The sequence below is a fragment of the Struthio camelus genome, chromosome 3 (assembly GCF_040807025.1).
Source record: "Struthio camelus isolate bStrCam1 chromosome 3, bStrCam1.hap1, whole genome shotgun sequence".
Lineage (NCBI taxonomy): Eukaryota > Metazoa > Chordata > Aves > Struthioniformes > Struthionidae > Struthio > Struthio camelus.
The window spans coordinates 29812679-29830552 of NC_090944.1; the positions used below are offsets into that span (position 1 = coordinate 29812679).

Genomic DNA, 17874 nt, shown 5'->3' on the forward strand with positions numbered 1-17874 from the left:
AACCTGTTCCAATGCTCTGTCACCCTCACAGTGAAGAAGTTTTTCCTCAGGTTCAGATGGAACTGCCTGTGGTTCAGTTTCTGCCCATTGCCTCTTGTCCTGTTGCTGGGCACCACGGAGAAGAGACTGGCCTCATCCTCTTGACACTCCCCCTTCAGATACTTATACACATTTATGAGATCGCCTCTCAATCTTCTCTTCAATGGGGAGCCATGATCAGTCATTAACCAAAATGCCAAGAAACTAATAATGCCTATTTTCCAGCCTTGCTTTTGCAAGTGTTTTCCCTCACAAAGACACACACAAAGAAACGAAGACTTGCCAAGTGGCAGAACAACTAGGCTGAGGATCTCTCTACTAATGCAAGATTCAGATCACCTGCCTACAAGGTAAGGACTCACCAAGGCATGCATATTAATAGTTGCAGTTTTCCCATTACCATGTAACCCTTCATGCCGACCAAAATCTTTAACAAATTAAAGAACAGACCTGAGGCATTGTCAGAAGCAGTAAAGAGTTGTGTGAAGAACAACTGGCAGCAATCAGCAATAGTGTAATTCAAACTGCAGCAAATACTGCTGGATATCAACATAGATGAATAAATGCATAAGCTAAGAAATATGACATCTCATTCATAAAGGAAAACTACCCAAAGGCAAAATCTTGAATGTCAAGACCAGTAAAATATTAGAATGGCAAAAATAAAAGTACTGTAAAAGATTAAATAGTACTCTTTGAAATTCCATCTGACGATGTCAATTTTATCAAGGCCATTTACAGATATGTGAAGTCCTCTGCAATGTTTAACAGTTATGCAACAGGTTGGTGCAACAGATTTTTGGTTGTTGTTTGCTATTGCCCTAAATAGGATAATAACAAATTCATCACCATCACAACATAAAAACTATCTTAAAAATAACAGGGCAGGCAGTGCTCAAGATCAGCTACATCAAGAAAACTGCATAACAAGGAGAAGGCAAAAAAATTCACTGCTATTGGAATTCCTTTATCTCAGCAATAACGTATTAGCCAAAAGAAAGGAAGAGCTCAATAGGAAGTGATATTAAGGACAGGTGCAACTGTAAGTAAAATATACAAAACAAATCTGAAATTTTGTAAACCTAATCTTAAAAACTCACATTTAATCTCATTGTTTACATACACCTATGTGAGCCGCAGGGCTAACGTTAGAGATGAAATTAGAGACTTTTAACTGCAAATTGCTATAAAACGATCTGGGTGCAGGATAGAAAGGCTTCGGCACTGAGAAAGCGAGCTGAGAAATTACCAATTAGATGGCTGTCTGCCTCAGAAAGTGGGACTGGAATTATCTGAGGCATACATATTAGAGGCTTGACACAAAAGAATCCTCTAGTGAACTTTGGTAAATGGAAACCAGCTGGTATGAAAGGGAAAAAAGACAAAAGAAACCTTAAGAAAAGCCATTAGCAACGATGGCACAGTAGTCAATCTCAGCTCTAGAGAGAGGACAGGAGCAGCAGGATATGGCACAGAGGAATGGAAGAGACTCGTCTGCCACTGCTGGCACTGGACAGACTTAGTACAATGAGCAATTAATTACTTGTCAGCATTCAGGTAACAAGTTTTGTCTCTGCCAAGTGTTTTATACAATATGAAGCAGTAGTAAGAAACAGCTAGCATCTTAGTGACTCAAAATTTCAGTAAGAGACTATGTTTCACAAAATATTTTTTTCAAGTTTTCATATGAAATGTAACATGACATGTTAAATCAAAATGCATTCATCAGATCAGAGCGTGCTTCATTATGAGCACTGGCATTACATGACGTTCTTTTCTCTGACCCAATGTAATTGTCGCAATCTGTAACCTGTCATGCAAAACTTTTCAAACAAATGTGTTTGTAAACAAAAGACTTGATGGCTCACTGTTATTCAGACAGCTGGGTGTGCTAGGGGAAGCTCTCTGAACATTAAAATAAACAGTTTTTGGTGGTAACAGATAAATAATTTAAGAACAAATCTCAAGCTGGTTGTTCAGCTACTGGGTGCAGAGAATTAGCTTCAGACTAAATAGCACATGGTTGTCCCAAGTGGAGATTTGGGGACCCTACAGTGGAAACCGTTCTCATCTCCTCTTTTAGGAGGAACAGTATCTATTCTAACTCTAATGGCCCAGAGCAGTCTGTGACTATATTTACATGCATATGCTAACCCTAGCTGCATTTGCTCGCTATGATGGTGTCTTCAGTAATTTAAATTAGGAAACTATTTAGGGGCAGATACATTTTCATTTTAAACTTTAGCCATTTGTGAGCCAGTCTTTTTTAACAAAATATAGAATGCATTGAGCTCTATTCATTGTATTACCATTCCGTTTGTTAGGATAGACAAAAGAAAATTAGTACCAAAGAAATAAAAATGCATATTTGCTCATTTACTTCCTCTTCATCAGATAATTTACTACTATAAAACTGCCCTAAGTTTCATGAAATCTAGGAACCATTAATGGCTTTAAGACATAAACCCAGAGCTGCTACATATCAATAGAAAATCAAAGAGGTCAACTACAGCTACTGAAAAAGAAAGTTTTCTGTCCTTCTGTTCTCTCTCTCCACTCCCTTGAGTGCTACGTTTTTAGATACACGCCACAGCAGCATGTGCATTGTACCGCATATGCAGCAGGTTGCTGGCATTTAAAGTGCTGTCAGTAGCCACACAATTTTTCTTCACTTCTATAAACACATTTAATGCCACCTCTCCATAGACACAAGTCGTCATGGACAAAGTGGCAGGCCTATCAACATTCTGACACCAAATGCTTTCATTCCTTTTGTATATGTCCTGGTAATTTATTTTGTGGGATACTATGCCCCCTAGATTTTTAAACAGTGTCACTCTTTTTTCCTTAACATCTCTACTCAAAGAAAAAAAATCAACACACTCAGAAGTTGTCCCATTTGTGCAATAAATTGTGGAATACAGACAAGTTTACAGAACGTAAAAAAAAAAAAAAAGGAAAAGGAGGTTTGTGAAAGTTTTAATTCTTAGGAATGAGTTATATGAGTTATATGAGTGAGTTATCTAAAATACTACCAGAGTATTATAAATATCTTTCACAGCCAAAAGGATATATTTCCCTTGTTGTTTTATTCCTTACTTAAGGCTACAAAACAGTGTTTATATTAAGATTCTTGCAGGAGAGTAGAGAAATACTAGAACTGTTACAGAGGTTTTGATTTCAAGATCATATACTTGCCTTAGTGTTTTAAAATACAGACCCCAAGCAGTACATGTAATTTCCACACGGGTTATTTCTATCGCTGCTCTGAAGCGGCAGTCAGAACACCTTTCTTACTACAATTAATTGACCAGTCAGCCTTAATTACTTAGGAATGCCCTGGTGAAAAGCATCCATCCAGACTTGCAGGCTGAAAGCAGTGGAGAGGCTCAGTTAGTTCTGAAATAAATGAGAAAGCGCTATAGTTAGTGGTTAACTGAACTCAAAGGAGAGCCGTTCCTAGATTCACATATAGAGGTGCGCTGTTATGTCCTGGAGAACAACATAAGGATTTGTATCCTTTCCAACACTTAAATATTTACCTTTATAAGTCAAGACGTTCCTATTATGCATAAGAAAGGCTGATGGAGTTTTTTTAATCTGTCATATTTTTTCTTGAGCCACATCTCTGGGCAATCAGTGATACTCGTTAATTGCACTTCATGCAGTAAAGACTCCTTTCTTCAGTTTTAAACAGACTGCTTTACAGTTCCATTAGAAATACCTTGTTTTTGCAATATGACACAGGCCAACTAGGAGTTATACTTCTATTTTCTCTGTGTCTTTTATTATATTGTATACTATACAGCTTCCAGCACTCAGTTCTAACTTAATTTGGCTTTTAATACTGTTTGTTGCGAGCACACTGCAATACTCCTCATGGCATCCTGATCTCTATCAAATATCAAATTAAAAGCAATACATGGCCTGCCTTCATCAGCCTCACCATCAATACCAAACCTCAGTAGCACTTGTTTCGCTATTAAAGTGTGTGAAGATAGAGCTGTGGGCTAACTACATTCACTCTTGGATTCACTTATGCTACACGGGAATGTGTTGCATTAAAGACTAGTGATTAGAGTACACAGCGAAGGTGCTACAGACAGGGGTCAGTACCCTCATCAGAAATAGAAGTGCAAAGTATTGTTCAGTTGATTAAATCCCAATAAAACTTGCAAATTGTCAGTTCTGCCTCTGAAAGGTCATCAAGAGGTATTATAAGGTTTCTGAATGAATCCCTAGGATGCATAATTAAGCAATCAGATATATTGTATTTATCCATATTCATAAGTTAACATCTGAATCAGAATCGTATGTTCAGTATTTGCCTCACAGAGGAAAATGGAAGATCAAGAGAGCCACTCACCAGTCCATATCCTTCACTTGCCTCAAAACAGTCCTTTTTATAATAATAGGATGTTGACACAACATTAACATTGTTGAAGTCATATTTTTACTTATTCAAGCTGATCATAAATATTCTTCTGTTACATGTCATAGCCTATCAGTAGAATTTCTTTCTGTTCCACGGTTATACGTGCTCAGTTTGACTCACACCCATATTTTGGGTTCCAGTTAATGAGGGGAAAATGGCTAAAGTAATTTCCACCACAGCTTTACTACTTAATTTAAAACTTTTTATCCCTTCCTGCAATTTCCATTATGCATGCAGTTCCAGCTACTATAAGCATAACTTTCATATGGCAACAGCACTAGCCATAGGTTTTATGTCAGTACACAAACTTTATATTCAGAACAGTAAGACATGTTTATTATATGTAATTATTATATTTTTGATTCTTGATTTCCCATTCTAGTTTTCAATAAAGAACATGACCTTTTTTTGCCTACAGAAGCCTTCTTTGTGTCACATGTCATTCATGAAAAGTGACAAAAGTCATATTTCACAGATGTGAAACAATTCAACCAGGACACTGTATCGTGGAAGCCATCAGCTATTCACTCATTATTCTAGATTGTAAGGCTGTAGTGTGGCTAGACAGCTAAATGAGATGTGGTTTTCTAATGGAGGGAAGCATTTTGCTGCCTGTTCAAAGGAGTGGTCTGTTTATAGTTGAGTTAGCTGTTAAATAAAAATGAGCTGAAGAGAATTTTTGCTGCTGTGCTTTATATAACAGACAAAAGCAAAAGTATTAAACGATATGATCCAGGGAAAATGGAGCAATTATTTTATTTTAATTCTATATCCCTATTAATTTTTTTCTCTAAAATGGCAGTAAAATGATATCATAACCACACATTTATGAAAGTTCTAGTAGTAATAACAGAACATCAGGAACACAGTAATAGTGAAGTCTTTATTTAAAAAATATATATATAATAAATGCTATATTCCTGGAGAAGAGAAAATTGAAGGGGAAACATAATACAGCCTTCTAATAGGAGGCTAACCTGTGAGGAAGTTATCAAGAAGATGGACCCAGGCTCTTCAGTGGTATCTAGTGCGAGGACACGACACAACAGATATAAATTGAAACAACCGAGGTTTAGACTGAATATAAGGAAATACTTTTGCACCATGAGAATAGCCAGGCAGGGAAACTAGTTGCTGAAAGTCTCAAGGCTGTGCAGTCTCCAGCCTTGGAGGTTAGAAAGGATACAAAATGACCCAACTGGACAAAGCCGCAAGCAACCCAGTATGACCTCATTGCTCACCTTGCTTTGAGCTAGACTAGGACCTCCTGAGGTCCTTTCCAATTTGAATTATCCTATGATCCTGTGAAAAGGCAAGAAATTAAGCAATGTGTACACATCTTATAAGATAAATGTATTGCCATTTAACCTGAATGTAAATCCACATAGTCAATTTCTTGCAGAAGATGTGGCAATGCTGACTTTGAGAAAGCTTTTGCTTCTGAAGAAGGAAAAAAAAAACCACTAACATTTAAGAAAAACACTTCAGACCACATGGATAGCATGGAAAAACACTAGAACATTTGCATGAAGAGCTAAGATTTATTTCCTACACTCACCTTCTCCAATATTTTAAAATTATTTTGGCTTATTATCTGAAGAATCTCTTCATTGCCCAGCTTACGAAGATGGTGCAATACTTCATTTTGATACATGCAGCCTGACCATCAGCAATAATAAAACATTTTTTAGGTAATCTTGAAATGTCCAGGCACCAAGCTTCAACCTGTGATTAGTCTTCATTCTAAGGAATAATAAATGTGAAAGAAGCAGGAGAATACCTCAGCATATGTATTCATCTTAGAAGATCTCAAGTACAGGTACCAGAGCTGGAGAAAAGATATTGAAAAAAGAGCAATTGTTTTCTATTGCTCAATTATTTTATTTAACAGCACACACTAGTAAAAGAAGATTAACAACAACAACAACAACAACAACAGTGCTGCTGCTTCTTCTGTTGTTATTGTTTGATGACAGTTAACTGAAATAAAAAAAAGTATAGCATAGTCAGTTACACAATATGACTGCAACATCAAAGTTATGATAAAAATGGATGTCAGTAATGCAAAACACTACTGACTATGTTGCTTTTTAAAGAGCTATGGTCTTCTTCAGCACATAAGCAATACTGAATTGAAACTCTAGAGCACAGTAGCTTTGGAATAGTTGAGTTTCTGCACTTCTTAGTTGTAGGTCAAGTGGAATTTAGGCCATCTGCAGAGCTGAAAATAACTTTGCTGACAACAAATTCTATGAAACTAGGTCAAACTCTTGAAAACTACACAGCAGGCAAGGTCTGGAGACAGAGGTACTGTATTTTATTAGGCCAACTGACAGAGTAGGAAAATAGACAAGTTTTTTGAGCACACAGTCCTTTCACCAGTTACAATACACAATCTTCACTGGCTTTTATGTCCATACCAAGAAGAATTTAAGAGCTGGGTTTAACTTTTGATGCCCTAGATATCATGGGGCTTCAAGTGGCATATTGTTACCTTAGTCACTCTTCAATCCCATCCACAAGGGAAAGGGAAAAACTGTCCAGACGAGACCTATCATTTAAGGAAAGAACGTGCTTCAGAATTTGCTCCCCAATAGTTTACATATAACAATTCTGTGAAGGCTTTCTGGGGCATGCTGCATGGTTTATTTGCTTGTCTAAATCAAGCCTAGAACAGCTCTGGGATGCCATAAAAGGAGAAGGTTTATAAACTGCTACATAATGATGCTGCTAATAACTGAGAAGGCAGAAGTTCCCAAAGCAGTCTATTTGTTTAATAGTATTTTTGAAACACCTCAGTAGGACCAGAGAACAGTCAAGGTCCACCTTTTAAGAAAAATGTGTAACTGTAGACAAAGTATTTAGACCAGCTCTGCACTATGCTGTATAAAAAGTCAGAACAAAAACTATTTGTGAGACATTATTTCTCTCATTTTTGATGCTAGCCTTTCTAGATGTTAGTAATCTTAGCACATTTATCAATAGATAGTGGAAAGCAAAGAAGACAAGTTACGTATGCAAAATGCACTTCAGGACTCAGGCACTGTTAGAATTTAACTTTTTATGTCTCTATTAAAACAGCAACTGAAAAGAAAGACCTCATTTGACTTCTAGTGTTAGATTTTATTTATCTTGACAGTAAAGAAAGTCTGATCTGATCTATTTACAATTTACTTTGATGCTTCTTGGAACATTTTTTCTTAACAAGGAAGTTAATTTGCAACAGTTGTGTGTTGACTAGTTTAGACAACAGTCAGAAATATAAGAAACTGCATTCTGAACATCTTGAAAAGTACCTCTTTAAAAGTTTTTTTTTACTTGAACTTTTTATCCTTTTTTTCTTTTCCTTTTGAAGATTATATGCACCATGGAGGAAAAATTGCTGCTATACAACATAAATATGTGCTTTCTTAGTAATCAAAGCAGATAATATCTCCAGTGGACATGAAACAACGTTCTGGTCCTTGGAGATGCATATGCAAACACAGGAACACAAATAGAGACACCTCTTACAGTACGGTCAGCTGTACAGAGAATTCTGGAGAATACACGTGCCCAGATGATCTTGAAAGAAAGCACTCCTGTGGGGTTTCACAGCTCTTAGTGAATTCTATGCTAACATAAAAAATAAACCAAAACAAAACAAAATCCTGCATTTGGCTCTGCTAGGAGTCCTGCAGCAGCAGCAGGAAAATCATGAGATAAAATGGGACAGGGAGGCTCCTGCATGACCAGACAGGATGGAGCCTGCAGACATGATTTAAAAAATCTGACAAGAGAAACTAGAGAGGATAAGTTATTAAAAAAAATAAAAAAGTGCAGGGAGAAGTGGTGTTAATCCCTGATGTACCACAGGCACCACTGAGACTCACGTGAGCTCCCCATTGCCAGGTAATGCCACATACAGAAGAGATTTACTAGCTATTAGTAATCCCTAAAGAGACTCTTCAATATCAGCTCTCAAACCAATCTGCCCATATTCTATGCAAGCACACCCTCCTTGACTCTGAATCTCCTAAAGCAACGTCTGGAGGAGCTGAACCCTTGTTAGGGATCCCCCAGCTCTGCTCAACAGGTCACCATGTCCATATGAACAAAACGCCAAACTCTGTGCTTGTGTTCACCCAGGTTGGTTTACTATTAGGCAAGATTTATAGCTCAGACAATACAGTTTGTAACACTGAGGCTTTAGTTCATGCTGCGTTTAGAGATTCCTTATTCTGCATACTCATCTTATAATAGATGTCTTGTATTGAGGCAAGCTCCTTGTTACTTGATGTTGAAATTTCTTGTAAATTACCTTGTATGGCTCCCCATAATGACAGCTGAAGAGCTTCAGTAATATCTTTTCCTACTTTTCTTGGCCTGCACTGGCCTTGCTTTAACCTACAACTTCCATTGCTCAAGATGGCTGCTGTCTTTCCCAGGAGGAAATCACGGAGATCCTTGCACACTTCCCTGTATAGGTGGAATAATTTATTTTTGCTTCCTTTCTGATTAAGTTTTCATAACTTCATTCGTAGTTTCCAAAGATTATGGCATTGCATAATAGACCAGGAAATGACTTCATACTCCTCCCTTCTCTTCCTTAGCACTTTTTGATTAAGATTTCTTTTGACTACCTTAATTGTTATTCTTCCTCTGAGGCACTTTTTCCAAAGATACATTAACAAAAGTTTATACATCATTATGAAAAACATTAAATGTACAAACCATGTAAGTGGTATTTAGATGTCGTCACGGTGCTCTACATCTTTTCTGCTTATACTAGTTGGTGTAAATAAAATATATTTTTATTTAAGATTTGCTTAATAAATTCATAACTGTTCCTTTTCTGCCAAATTGTTGTAAAAGGCAAATACTATTACAGATGGAAAACCTTACTATCATTTCTTGCATATATATGTCATTAATAGAAACCCTATGTGAGATTCGCTGTCACAGATGTTTTTGAGCGAAGAGGAAACAGGCTCATTCCGTGAAGTTGTGCAGGTTGAAGTCTACTGCAAAAGGAAGGACCAGTTTCATATCCAACAATAAACATCTTTGCAAAAGAAAGAAAAGAGAGCACAAAGAGCATAAAGAAAGTATGTAGTGGGTATTCACTTAGATTTGATTTATCCCTCAAAGAACAAAGGTCTTAAAAGGGCTAAGCATGATAGCTGATGCAAATTGAGAAATCAGTTTTAACTCCCGCATTGAGGATAAAAATACAAGATGTGGGGCCGACCACTAGGCTGACCGCCTGCAGAGGAAGCGTGAAACTTGGGATTTTGGGCACTGTCTGGGCCCTGGTTGTCAAGCAGGCACAGGCCTCCTGCTTGCCCCCTCCAAAGCCTGAGTCCTCCTGTGCCAGCAGAAACAGGCAATGTTGCAGCTGTGTGGGAAGGCCTGTGCATTGCTGCGTTGTCACCGACACAGAGCCAGCTGCTGAAGCTAGGAGCTCCTCCAGCACCAAGTCCCTCTGCTCCCTTGTCCCGGGCACCATTTGCCTCCCCGCAGCCACCATCGGGACACACAAAGGCAGCGCCTTGTCCCTGGGGGCATTGCGGGAGCCAGCAGCGGTGCCCCAGCCCCACCAGCTGTGCTCCCACATCGCACACATGGCAATCCTGTGGCACCAGAGGCACTGGGTGTCCAGGGAGACTCCCCTTTGTGCCCACAGCTCCCGGCCCGTGCCCCTGGTGCTGCCCCACCGCCTGGCTGGCGCATCACAATGTGTCACAGTGATGCCCAGGTGGTCCCAGCCACCAGCACCCACCTGTCCCCCAGTGCGGCGCTGTGACAGTGCAGGGCAGCAGGGAGACGCAGGCTCCCAGCCCAGCAGCACTGCCAGCACAGGGACACTGCTCCCAGCCTTGCTCAGGCCTGGCTGGTGCCTGGCGCTGCTCGGTGCAGGGCACGGCTGCGCCGCAGCCGTCTGCCCGGGCAAAGCGCCATGGGACAGGCCAACTGCTGCCGCACCTGGGGCGCTCCTGGCCCCGCTCCCAGCACGCAGGCATGGCCCGTGGACCCTGGCCGCACGGCTCCCGGTGCCCAGCTCGGGCTCATGGGCAGGGGAGCCTCCCAGTCCCCGACGGCGCTCGGCACCTTCGTGTCGCGCAGGAGCCCCCAGCTCCTGCTCAGCGACCGTGTGCAGGTGACGCGGCACCAGCGGACGAGGAACAGGCACCTCCTGCTCTTCCCCGATGTCATCGCCATCGCCAGCTTCAAGTAAGACTAGCAGCCACAGCTGTCCTTGCCCCTGCCACCTCCTCTGGCACCAGCCCCAGGGCACCGCCCCTCCCCGGAGCTGCTCCTGCAGGAGCAGAAAGTGCCTCCTCCTTGGGGCTGCCTGCACCGCACTGGCCACGGCGGACACGGGCTGGCTCTTTTTAACTCTGGCAGGGCTGCGCAAGCACAAGGAGCACATGCTTTCCTGTCAGCCTGAATGCCAACGGAGGCGCCCACAGCTGGGCAGGAGAAGGGATTTTAGCCAAGCTCTTTGCATTTGTTCTTTCCCGAACAGCAGCTCTCGGCAGCAAAGAGCAACGCTGCCAAGTAGTGCTTGTCGAAGCCTCTAGGATCCAAAAGACCCTTGGAGGTGGCCCAGAAGGAGGCCTTCCTCCTGTCCTCGCTGCGTGTGCAACGTGTTGATGCCCTTTGCTCCTGACAAGGACTCGTGGTCCAAATGACCTGCAGTCCCCTGCATGGGTGTCCCTCCACGGTGGGGAGGGACACTCTTTCCCTTTAAATTGGGGAGGTGTAAGAGGAAAGGGGGCAGGCTCCTGACTGCTCTCCTGATCCGCAGCCCCTGATGGAGTGCCTGCTGCCATTGCTGCCCAGCAGTGACTTTTCAGAAGTGGCCTCTCTGTGTGCTGGGCCTGCGGCTCCTTTCTCCCACCCGAGGCTCGGGGTGGCCGGCCCAAGGCTCTGCCCCCAGGAAACGGCTCTGCCCTGGAGCGCTGCTGGGGCTGCCCCCACCACACAACCTCCAAGGCCATCCCTGCTCTTCCTCCCGGCAGATGGGGCTCCACCTTCCTGCTGCAGCACCGCGTGCGTCTCAGCGAGCTCTGGGTGCTGTGCGGGAAGGACGAGGCGGTGTGCGGGCAGGCAGACGAGGAGGAGGTTTTTGGCCTGAAATGTGCCAATACTCTCGTCCTCGTGTGGCCCAGGGACTGCTGCGTGGTCACTTTCAGGTGAGTCTCGGGGCCACATCCAGGGCCTTGAGGGGTGCAGGGCACTGTGTTGGCCTTCATTCCTCCCTGGGCTTGCTGGAGCTCACGCCAGGCTGTGGGGAGAGAAAGTAGAGGCCCTGCTTGGGTTTCAGACGCTCACACGGGCAGCTCCAGGTGTGCACAAGCCACCCGCCCCCGCCACGTCCCTGCAGCTCTGCTCACGCCAGGGACGCTGCTGGGGGACACCGACCGGGGCCTTGCTGTATGGTGGTGTGGAGCAGGGCCACACGGGTGAGATGTGCCTGGGGGCCTGTGCCTCTGCAGAGGAGGAGGAGGAGCAGTGGGCTCTGAGGCTGTTTCTCCTTTCTGCTGCAGGTCGCAGGAGGTGAAGGAGCTGTGGCTCCAGGCGGTCCTCAGGTGAGCCCTGCTGGGAATTCAGCCTGCCGGTGGTGGGTGTCAAGGCTGCAGGCGGTGGAGAGCTCCCGGGGGAGCTGCCCACAGCGGTGCAGCAGGGGAGGTGGGGGAGAGGGACACCCCCTGCACGGGGCAGCTCCCGGGCAGAGCAGTGGGAGGTGCTTTGCCTTGAGAGGGCACAGGAACAGCAACACAGTGGAGCTGTCACTGCAGCTCCTTGCTTGCCCGCACGGGGAGCCTGAGCTGTCGCTTCCTGTTTGCATGCGGAAGAGGCCTGGAGGCAGCAGGGCCGGGGCGCTGCGGAGCGGTGCTGCCAGCTGGCGCTGCAGGAAGATCTGCTGTGGCCGGGTGGGCTGGAGGTGCGGGGCTGGGGTCAGGGCGCGAGCAGGGAGGGCTGGCTGTGACCGCGCTCTGCCTTTGTCCCCGCCCGTGCCCAGGCAAAGCCCCGGAGCCCCGGAGCCCCGGCTCACCCGCCTGACCTCCCTTCGGCTCCTTGTGAAGACCGTTGGCTTCTACGGTCCTGTAAGTGTCCCGGGGCTTTCCGCTCGGCCCCAAGCGCCACGGGGCTTTCGGGAAGAGCCCCTGTGACCAGCTGCTCACGTTGGCTCTTTGCTCTCTTGCCTAGTCGGTGTCGCTGAGCGCCTGGACCGTCGAGGCGTTGATTTCGGCGGAGGTGAGCAGGGGTTCCCTCTGCCCCAGCCCTTGCTGGGGTGCTGCCGGGAGGTAGCTGAGTCTTGAGAGGGAAGATGGCAGGGGCCAAAGCCCTTGAGACACTGACTGCGGCCTTATGAGGCGGTCTAGGAGGAGCTACCCAGTGCCGGAGCAGCATGGGAGGGCAGCCTGTCTCCCTGGGCCGAGTTGAGGTGCCTTGTGCAGGGCTGCGCCTTCTCAGCATCCACCAGCCGCCCAAAACCACCCGGGGGGCTGTGGCCTGCAGGGCTGGGTCGGGCTGGCCGGCTGCAGCAGCAGCCTTTGCCACCAGCGCCCCTGTTGGGCAGAGAGGCAGCGCCATTCCCCACCCAGTGTCTCCTCCACAGGCGTGTGATGACCTTGGGATTGTCCCTGGAGCTGCTCACACAGTTGTGCGTCACTGCAGCAACTCGCTGGCAGCCCTTGCTGCTGTGGGGCGGCTCTACGACCTGAATGCGTTTTTTGCAGGCTGACACCAAGCAATGCCCTGTCTTGGTCCCATCAGCTCCTGGGGAGGGACTTTGCCACTCGCCTGGTGAGTGTGAAAGAGAAGCTGAGGAGCTGCCTTCCCCCACAGTGCTCGACAGCGGCTCCAAAGCAGGAGCCCCTCCTGCCCTCTTGCCAGCCCCCCTTGGACAGGGGCATGCTCAGACTGTGTAGCCACAACTCCTGTCACTGCCTTATGGTGGTCCCAGAAAACCTCTGCCATGACACATGTCAAACATCCCACGGTTCTTTCTGTGCCCTGCGTGCTCCAACAAAGCAGGAGAGCTGGTGCGCTTAGAGGGATGGTCACACTTTTCAGTTTCCCCCGCGCAGTCCGAGTCGTCGTTCCCACACGCAGCTCTGCCCTTCATTCGGCATCCTGTGGCGCTGCACACAGACAACTCTCCTCCAGGTTCTTTCACCTGACTTTTGCTTTCCTCTTGCTTGCAGCATCTGGGCCCAAGAAAAGAAAGAGGCTGATTCCCTGGCCGTTTGCTCGGGGACGAACCTTGGCCAATGGGGACTGCCCAGGGCAGCCGGAGTCTGGCCTCAAGAGGCCCCTCTTTGGGCAGCCTCTGGCAAGTCTGTGCGGGGAAGAGGAGACCCTGCCCCAGCCAGTCCAGGTAAGCCAGCCTGGCCATGCAGTTAGCCTGTTCCCAGCTTCTCCGGCGAAGCAGTATCGCCAGAGCTTGGGCTGTGGCTCTCAGGAGACAGGGCATTTGGGGGTTTGCCCTCCACGAGGTCAAGTGTGCGGGCTTGCACAGCCCACACAGCTGCCGCGGGAAGTAACTCTGCAGTGGAGACAAGGCCGGAGCAGGAAGAGGAGAAGCAGGTCATGCTGGTGGCCTTGCAGAAGTCATTGAAAGGAAGCTCTCAGCAGCATAAACAGCCAGGGATTTGTGGATTTCCCTGAAAAGGGGTGGCTTGGGGGACAGCGGGTAACTGCCAGTGTAATCTACCAGCAGTGAGAACTAGATGTGAACCCAAGTAAAGTAGAGCGTGTCTCCCAGGCAAAAACTTGCTTCTGCCTCCAAACAAACGCTCCCCTAAGGCTAAAGGGCCTTTCTTCACCTGAGGAACTCTTCTCCCACCGCTGTCCGCTTTTTCCTGCAGGATCTCCTGGCCATATTGTACAGGGAAGGGCCTGCCACTGAGGGGATATTCCGCAAAGCTGCCAGTGAGAAAGCGCGCAGGGACTTGAAGGAGGACCTCAACAAAGGAGTCACCGTTGACCTGGACAGTAAACCTGTGCACCTCCTGGCAGTAATCTTGAAGGTGAATTCTTCTGCCTTGCAGCTCTGAGAGTACACTGCGAACCTGCAGGGGCCTGCTTGAGTGCCTAGATGGGCCCGGGGGGGCGCTCAGAGCTGAAACTCTAGGGAAGCCAAGCCACATGTTTTTAGGCTTGGGAAGGTTTGGCCTTTTGAGGCCAGTCCATCTGGTTTTCAGTTCCCCTTGTTCTGCCACTGATTTCCTGCCTGCCCATGGGCAACTCACTTCCTCTTCCTCCTCCCCCTCCTCCTCCTGCCCTGCACCCTCCTCAGGGAGGAAGACTGAGATCCCTGAGTGCACTAAAGGCTGATAGGCACTGGGGCTTATTGCTGCACTCAGACAAGCGTGTCCAAGTAGGGCAGGGACTCACACAGCCCACTGCTCTGTCAGTGGCCATGAGCACCTTGGAGGGCAGGTAGCTCCAAGCAAGCTGCCTCCTTGGGAGCCCAAGTGCCAGGGTGCTCCTTGTGGGCTCAGGGGAGGTGTCCAGAGCCTCATCTCCATGTCTTGGCCTTGCAGGACTTCCTCCGCAGTATCCCCTCCCAGCTCCTGTCAGCGGCCCTGTACGACAAGTGGATGCTGGCTCTGGAGAAGCCAAGTAGGGAGGAAAAGATTGAAGAATTGAAAGAGTAAGTGTTGAGGCCAGTCGCAGCGTTATGGAGTGGCTGGGAGAGGCTGGAGCCTTCTCTGGCAATGGGGAGCCTCATGGAAAAATCTGTCATTTCTGTGAGGTTGCTAGCGCTGATCCTACACAGCACAGGCCCAGGCTTTCCCAGGGCCTTCGCAAGGCCTCCCGTGACGTCTCCTGACAAGCTTGCCTATCTTCACGCTGTCGATCTACTGAAAAGCATGCGCTGTGCTGAAACACTCACCTTTCAGTCGAGATCTGGTCGTTCCAGATCTTGTACTGAAGCATGCGCTCAGCTGCCATCAGGGGTTTCTCCACAGGACTTGTGTGAAGCAGTGGAAGCAAGCACAGGTGTTCCTCTCTTTGGAGGACTCACCATTTGTGGCAGTTTACTTGAGCCTGCTCACAGCAAGGAGCAGCGGCCACTGCCTCCTGAAGTCATGGCCCGTTGTGTTTGTGTTCACACAGGGTGGCTGACCAACTGCCTCGGCCAAACGTCCTCTTGCTCAAGCCCTTGCTCGCTGTGCTCCACCGCATCAGCCAGAACGCAGAGACCAGCAGGATGGGCTCCAGCAACCTTGCGATCTGCATTGGGCCCAACATGCTGAGCCCAGGCATGGACAGCCCACTCCCGCTGCAAGTGCAGAAAGAGATGAACGAGAAGGTTTGTTGCACTCACCAGTCAGCTAGTTCCCCCATCGGGGCACAGTCAAGCCATCCCCACACATCCCACGGCCACTGCAAAAGCTAAATGCAGCAGCAGCAGCACCTCGGAGCATGGAGGGGACGCTGCTCAGCTGGGCTGTCTGCAATGTGACAGGCAGATCTCTTGCTGGAGCTGCAGCCACAGAGCTACAGCCTTCAGGAGAGAAACAGCAGTCAGGAGCAGCAGAGACCACTGAGCACGTTTTCAGCCCCTTGCACTGACACCCATGGTTTTTCTCTGTGCAGGTGACGATGCTGGTGGAGTTCCTTATTGACAACTGCGCAGCAATATTTGGGGAGGACGTGGCCTTGGCTGGCAGCCCCTCTGCCGAGGAGTGCCCCGAGCACACCGACAGCTCTGCAGGTAGGAGGCTGCGCTCAGGACTGGCACCGCCCAGGGCTGCTGGTTCCAATTGTTTAGCTGGCTAGGGGAAGACATCTGTGGCAAAGCAGAGAGGTGCAGAGGCTTCAGTACCTTCTGGCAATGCCTCGCCCCTGCAACACTTTCCAGAAGTTCAGAATGACCTTCCTCACACCACAAAAGGCGCCCCAGATGCTAAGCCTCTGTAGAGCTCTGCTCTGCACAGCATTGCTCACTATGGATGAGAAGGGCACTCTCCCCATGCAGGGTATGGCCCCTGGGGTTCCTTGTGTTTCCTGGACTGCTCCTCACATCCATAGGTGCTCAGGTTGCAGCTTGCCATCTGCCCGGGCTGCATGGTGCCACCGGGAAAGTCCCCTTTTCCCTTCAGAGGGCCAGTACCAACTAGCTAACAGGCTCTTTCTCCCCACAGGACACCCAGGGGCTGCTCGGGAGGATGCTTCTGCCCACAACAACCCAGAGCCTGAAGCTGGATGCGGCCTCCCAACCTTGGAGATGCAGCAGCCCAGAGGGAGAAGCCCCAGCAGGAGCAGGACCTATGTCATGTGTGTCTCTGCCCCTCCACTGCCTCATCTGAGAAACGACATCAGCGTGATGCACAGGAGCCTCTCAGAGCCAGCTCTGTCCTTCCAGGACCATTTGGAAGGCAGCAGAAGGCCCCAGAAATGGAGCACAAGTGTGGACAATGTTGCTGTTGAGCAGCAACAGGTGAGCTTGGAGGAGGAGGCACTGGGAAAACAGCCTGCCGTCTTCCCTGCACAGTTATCACCTGGCGCTCCTCCTCAGACGTCCTCCAGGCACTCCCTGGAGAGCTCCTGTCCTGCTTCCCATGGCCCCTCTATAATCGCCCTGGGACCCGATGACGTTCCCTCTTCCTGCCTGCGCGCCTCCAGAACCATCTGAGCAGTCACCAGCCTTCCTATTGCACGCTGAACCTGGGTCAGGAGCCATCAGAGCCTCAAAGGTCGTCGTGGGCCCGGATCAAGTCAGAATTGCCTGCTCAGAGGTGCTTTTCATCTGAACTACTGGACAGGCTGAGGTGAAAGACTCAGTAGCTTCAGGCTGTTTTGTATGAGCAAAGAAGACACAAAACCTGCAAGGAAACGTTCTGGATTCCTGTTTCCAACAGCTAAGCATGCCCCTCATTTAGGAAAAACAGGAAAGAAAAAACAAAAAGGAAAGCAAAACCAGGAAAGAAAGAAAGGAAAGAAAAAGGGGAAATAAAAGAGGGAAGAAATGTAAGGCAAGAATGACAAAGAAAAGGAAAGAAAAAACAAGCAAATTAGAAACAAGGAAAGAGACATGGAAAGAAAGAAGGAGCAAAAAGAGGAAAGAAAAGAGGAGAGCAAAAAAGGAAAAAAAAGCAAAGGAATTAAAGATCAAGGCAAGAAAAAGGAAAAGAAACAAGGGAAAAAGGAAAAGCAAAAAAGAGGAAAGAAGAGGAAAAGACAAAAAGCAAGAAAAAAAGGAAAGAAAATAAAGGAAAGAAGGTAGGAATTAAATAACTAGGAAAGAAATGCACACAGAAAATGAAGAAGGAAAAAGACAAAGAAAAAAGCAAGAAATAAAGGGAAAAATGAAAGCAAAAAAGGAGAAAATGGAAAGAAAGTAAGAAAGTAAGAAATGAAAGAAAAAAGGAAGGAAGGAAGAGGAAAGAGGAAAGAAA

At 47.1% G+C, this 17874-nt stretch overlaps 1 protein-coding gene across 1 annotated transcript; it reads left to right on the forward strand.

The window, feature by feature from the left end:
* Window positions 1-13112: 13112 nt before the first annotated feature.
* Window positions 13113-17531, forward strand: LOC138066558 (T-cell activation Rho GTPase-activating protein-like). Its single transcript, XM_068936435.1, has 7 exons — window positions 13113-13270; window positions 13672-13844; window positions 14335-14496; window positions 15013-15122; window positions 15590-15785; window positions 16073-16190; window positions 16621-17531. Exons 1-7 carry the CDS (start codon window positions 13189-13191, stop codon window positions 17109-17111), a joined length of 1332 nt encoding a protein of 443 aa, XP_068792536.1. The 5' UTR covers window positions 13113-13188; the 3' UTR covers window positions 17112-17531.
* The last annotated feature ends 343 nt before the right edge of the window (window positions 17532-17874 follow it).

Coding starts and splice junctions, on each gene's coding strand:
- LOC138066558 (XM_068936435.1), top strand. CDS start 13,189: ATGCGTTTTTTGCAGGCTGACACCAAGCAATGCCCTGTCTTGGTCCCA. Junction 13,271..13,671: donor GGGACTTTGCCACTCGCCTG/GTGAGTGTGAAA, acceptor TCTTGCTTGCAG/CATCTGGGCCCAAGAAAAGA. Junction 13,845..14,334: donor CCCTGCCCCAGCCAGTCCAG/GTAAGCCAGCCT, acceptor TTTTTCCTGCAG/GATCTCCTGGCCATATTGTA.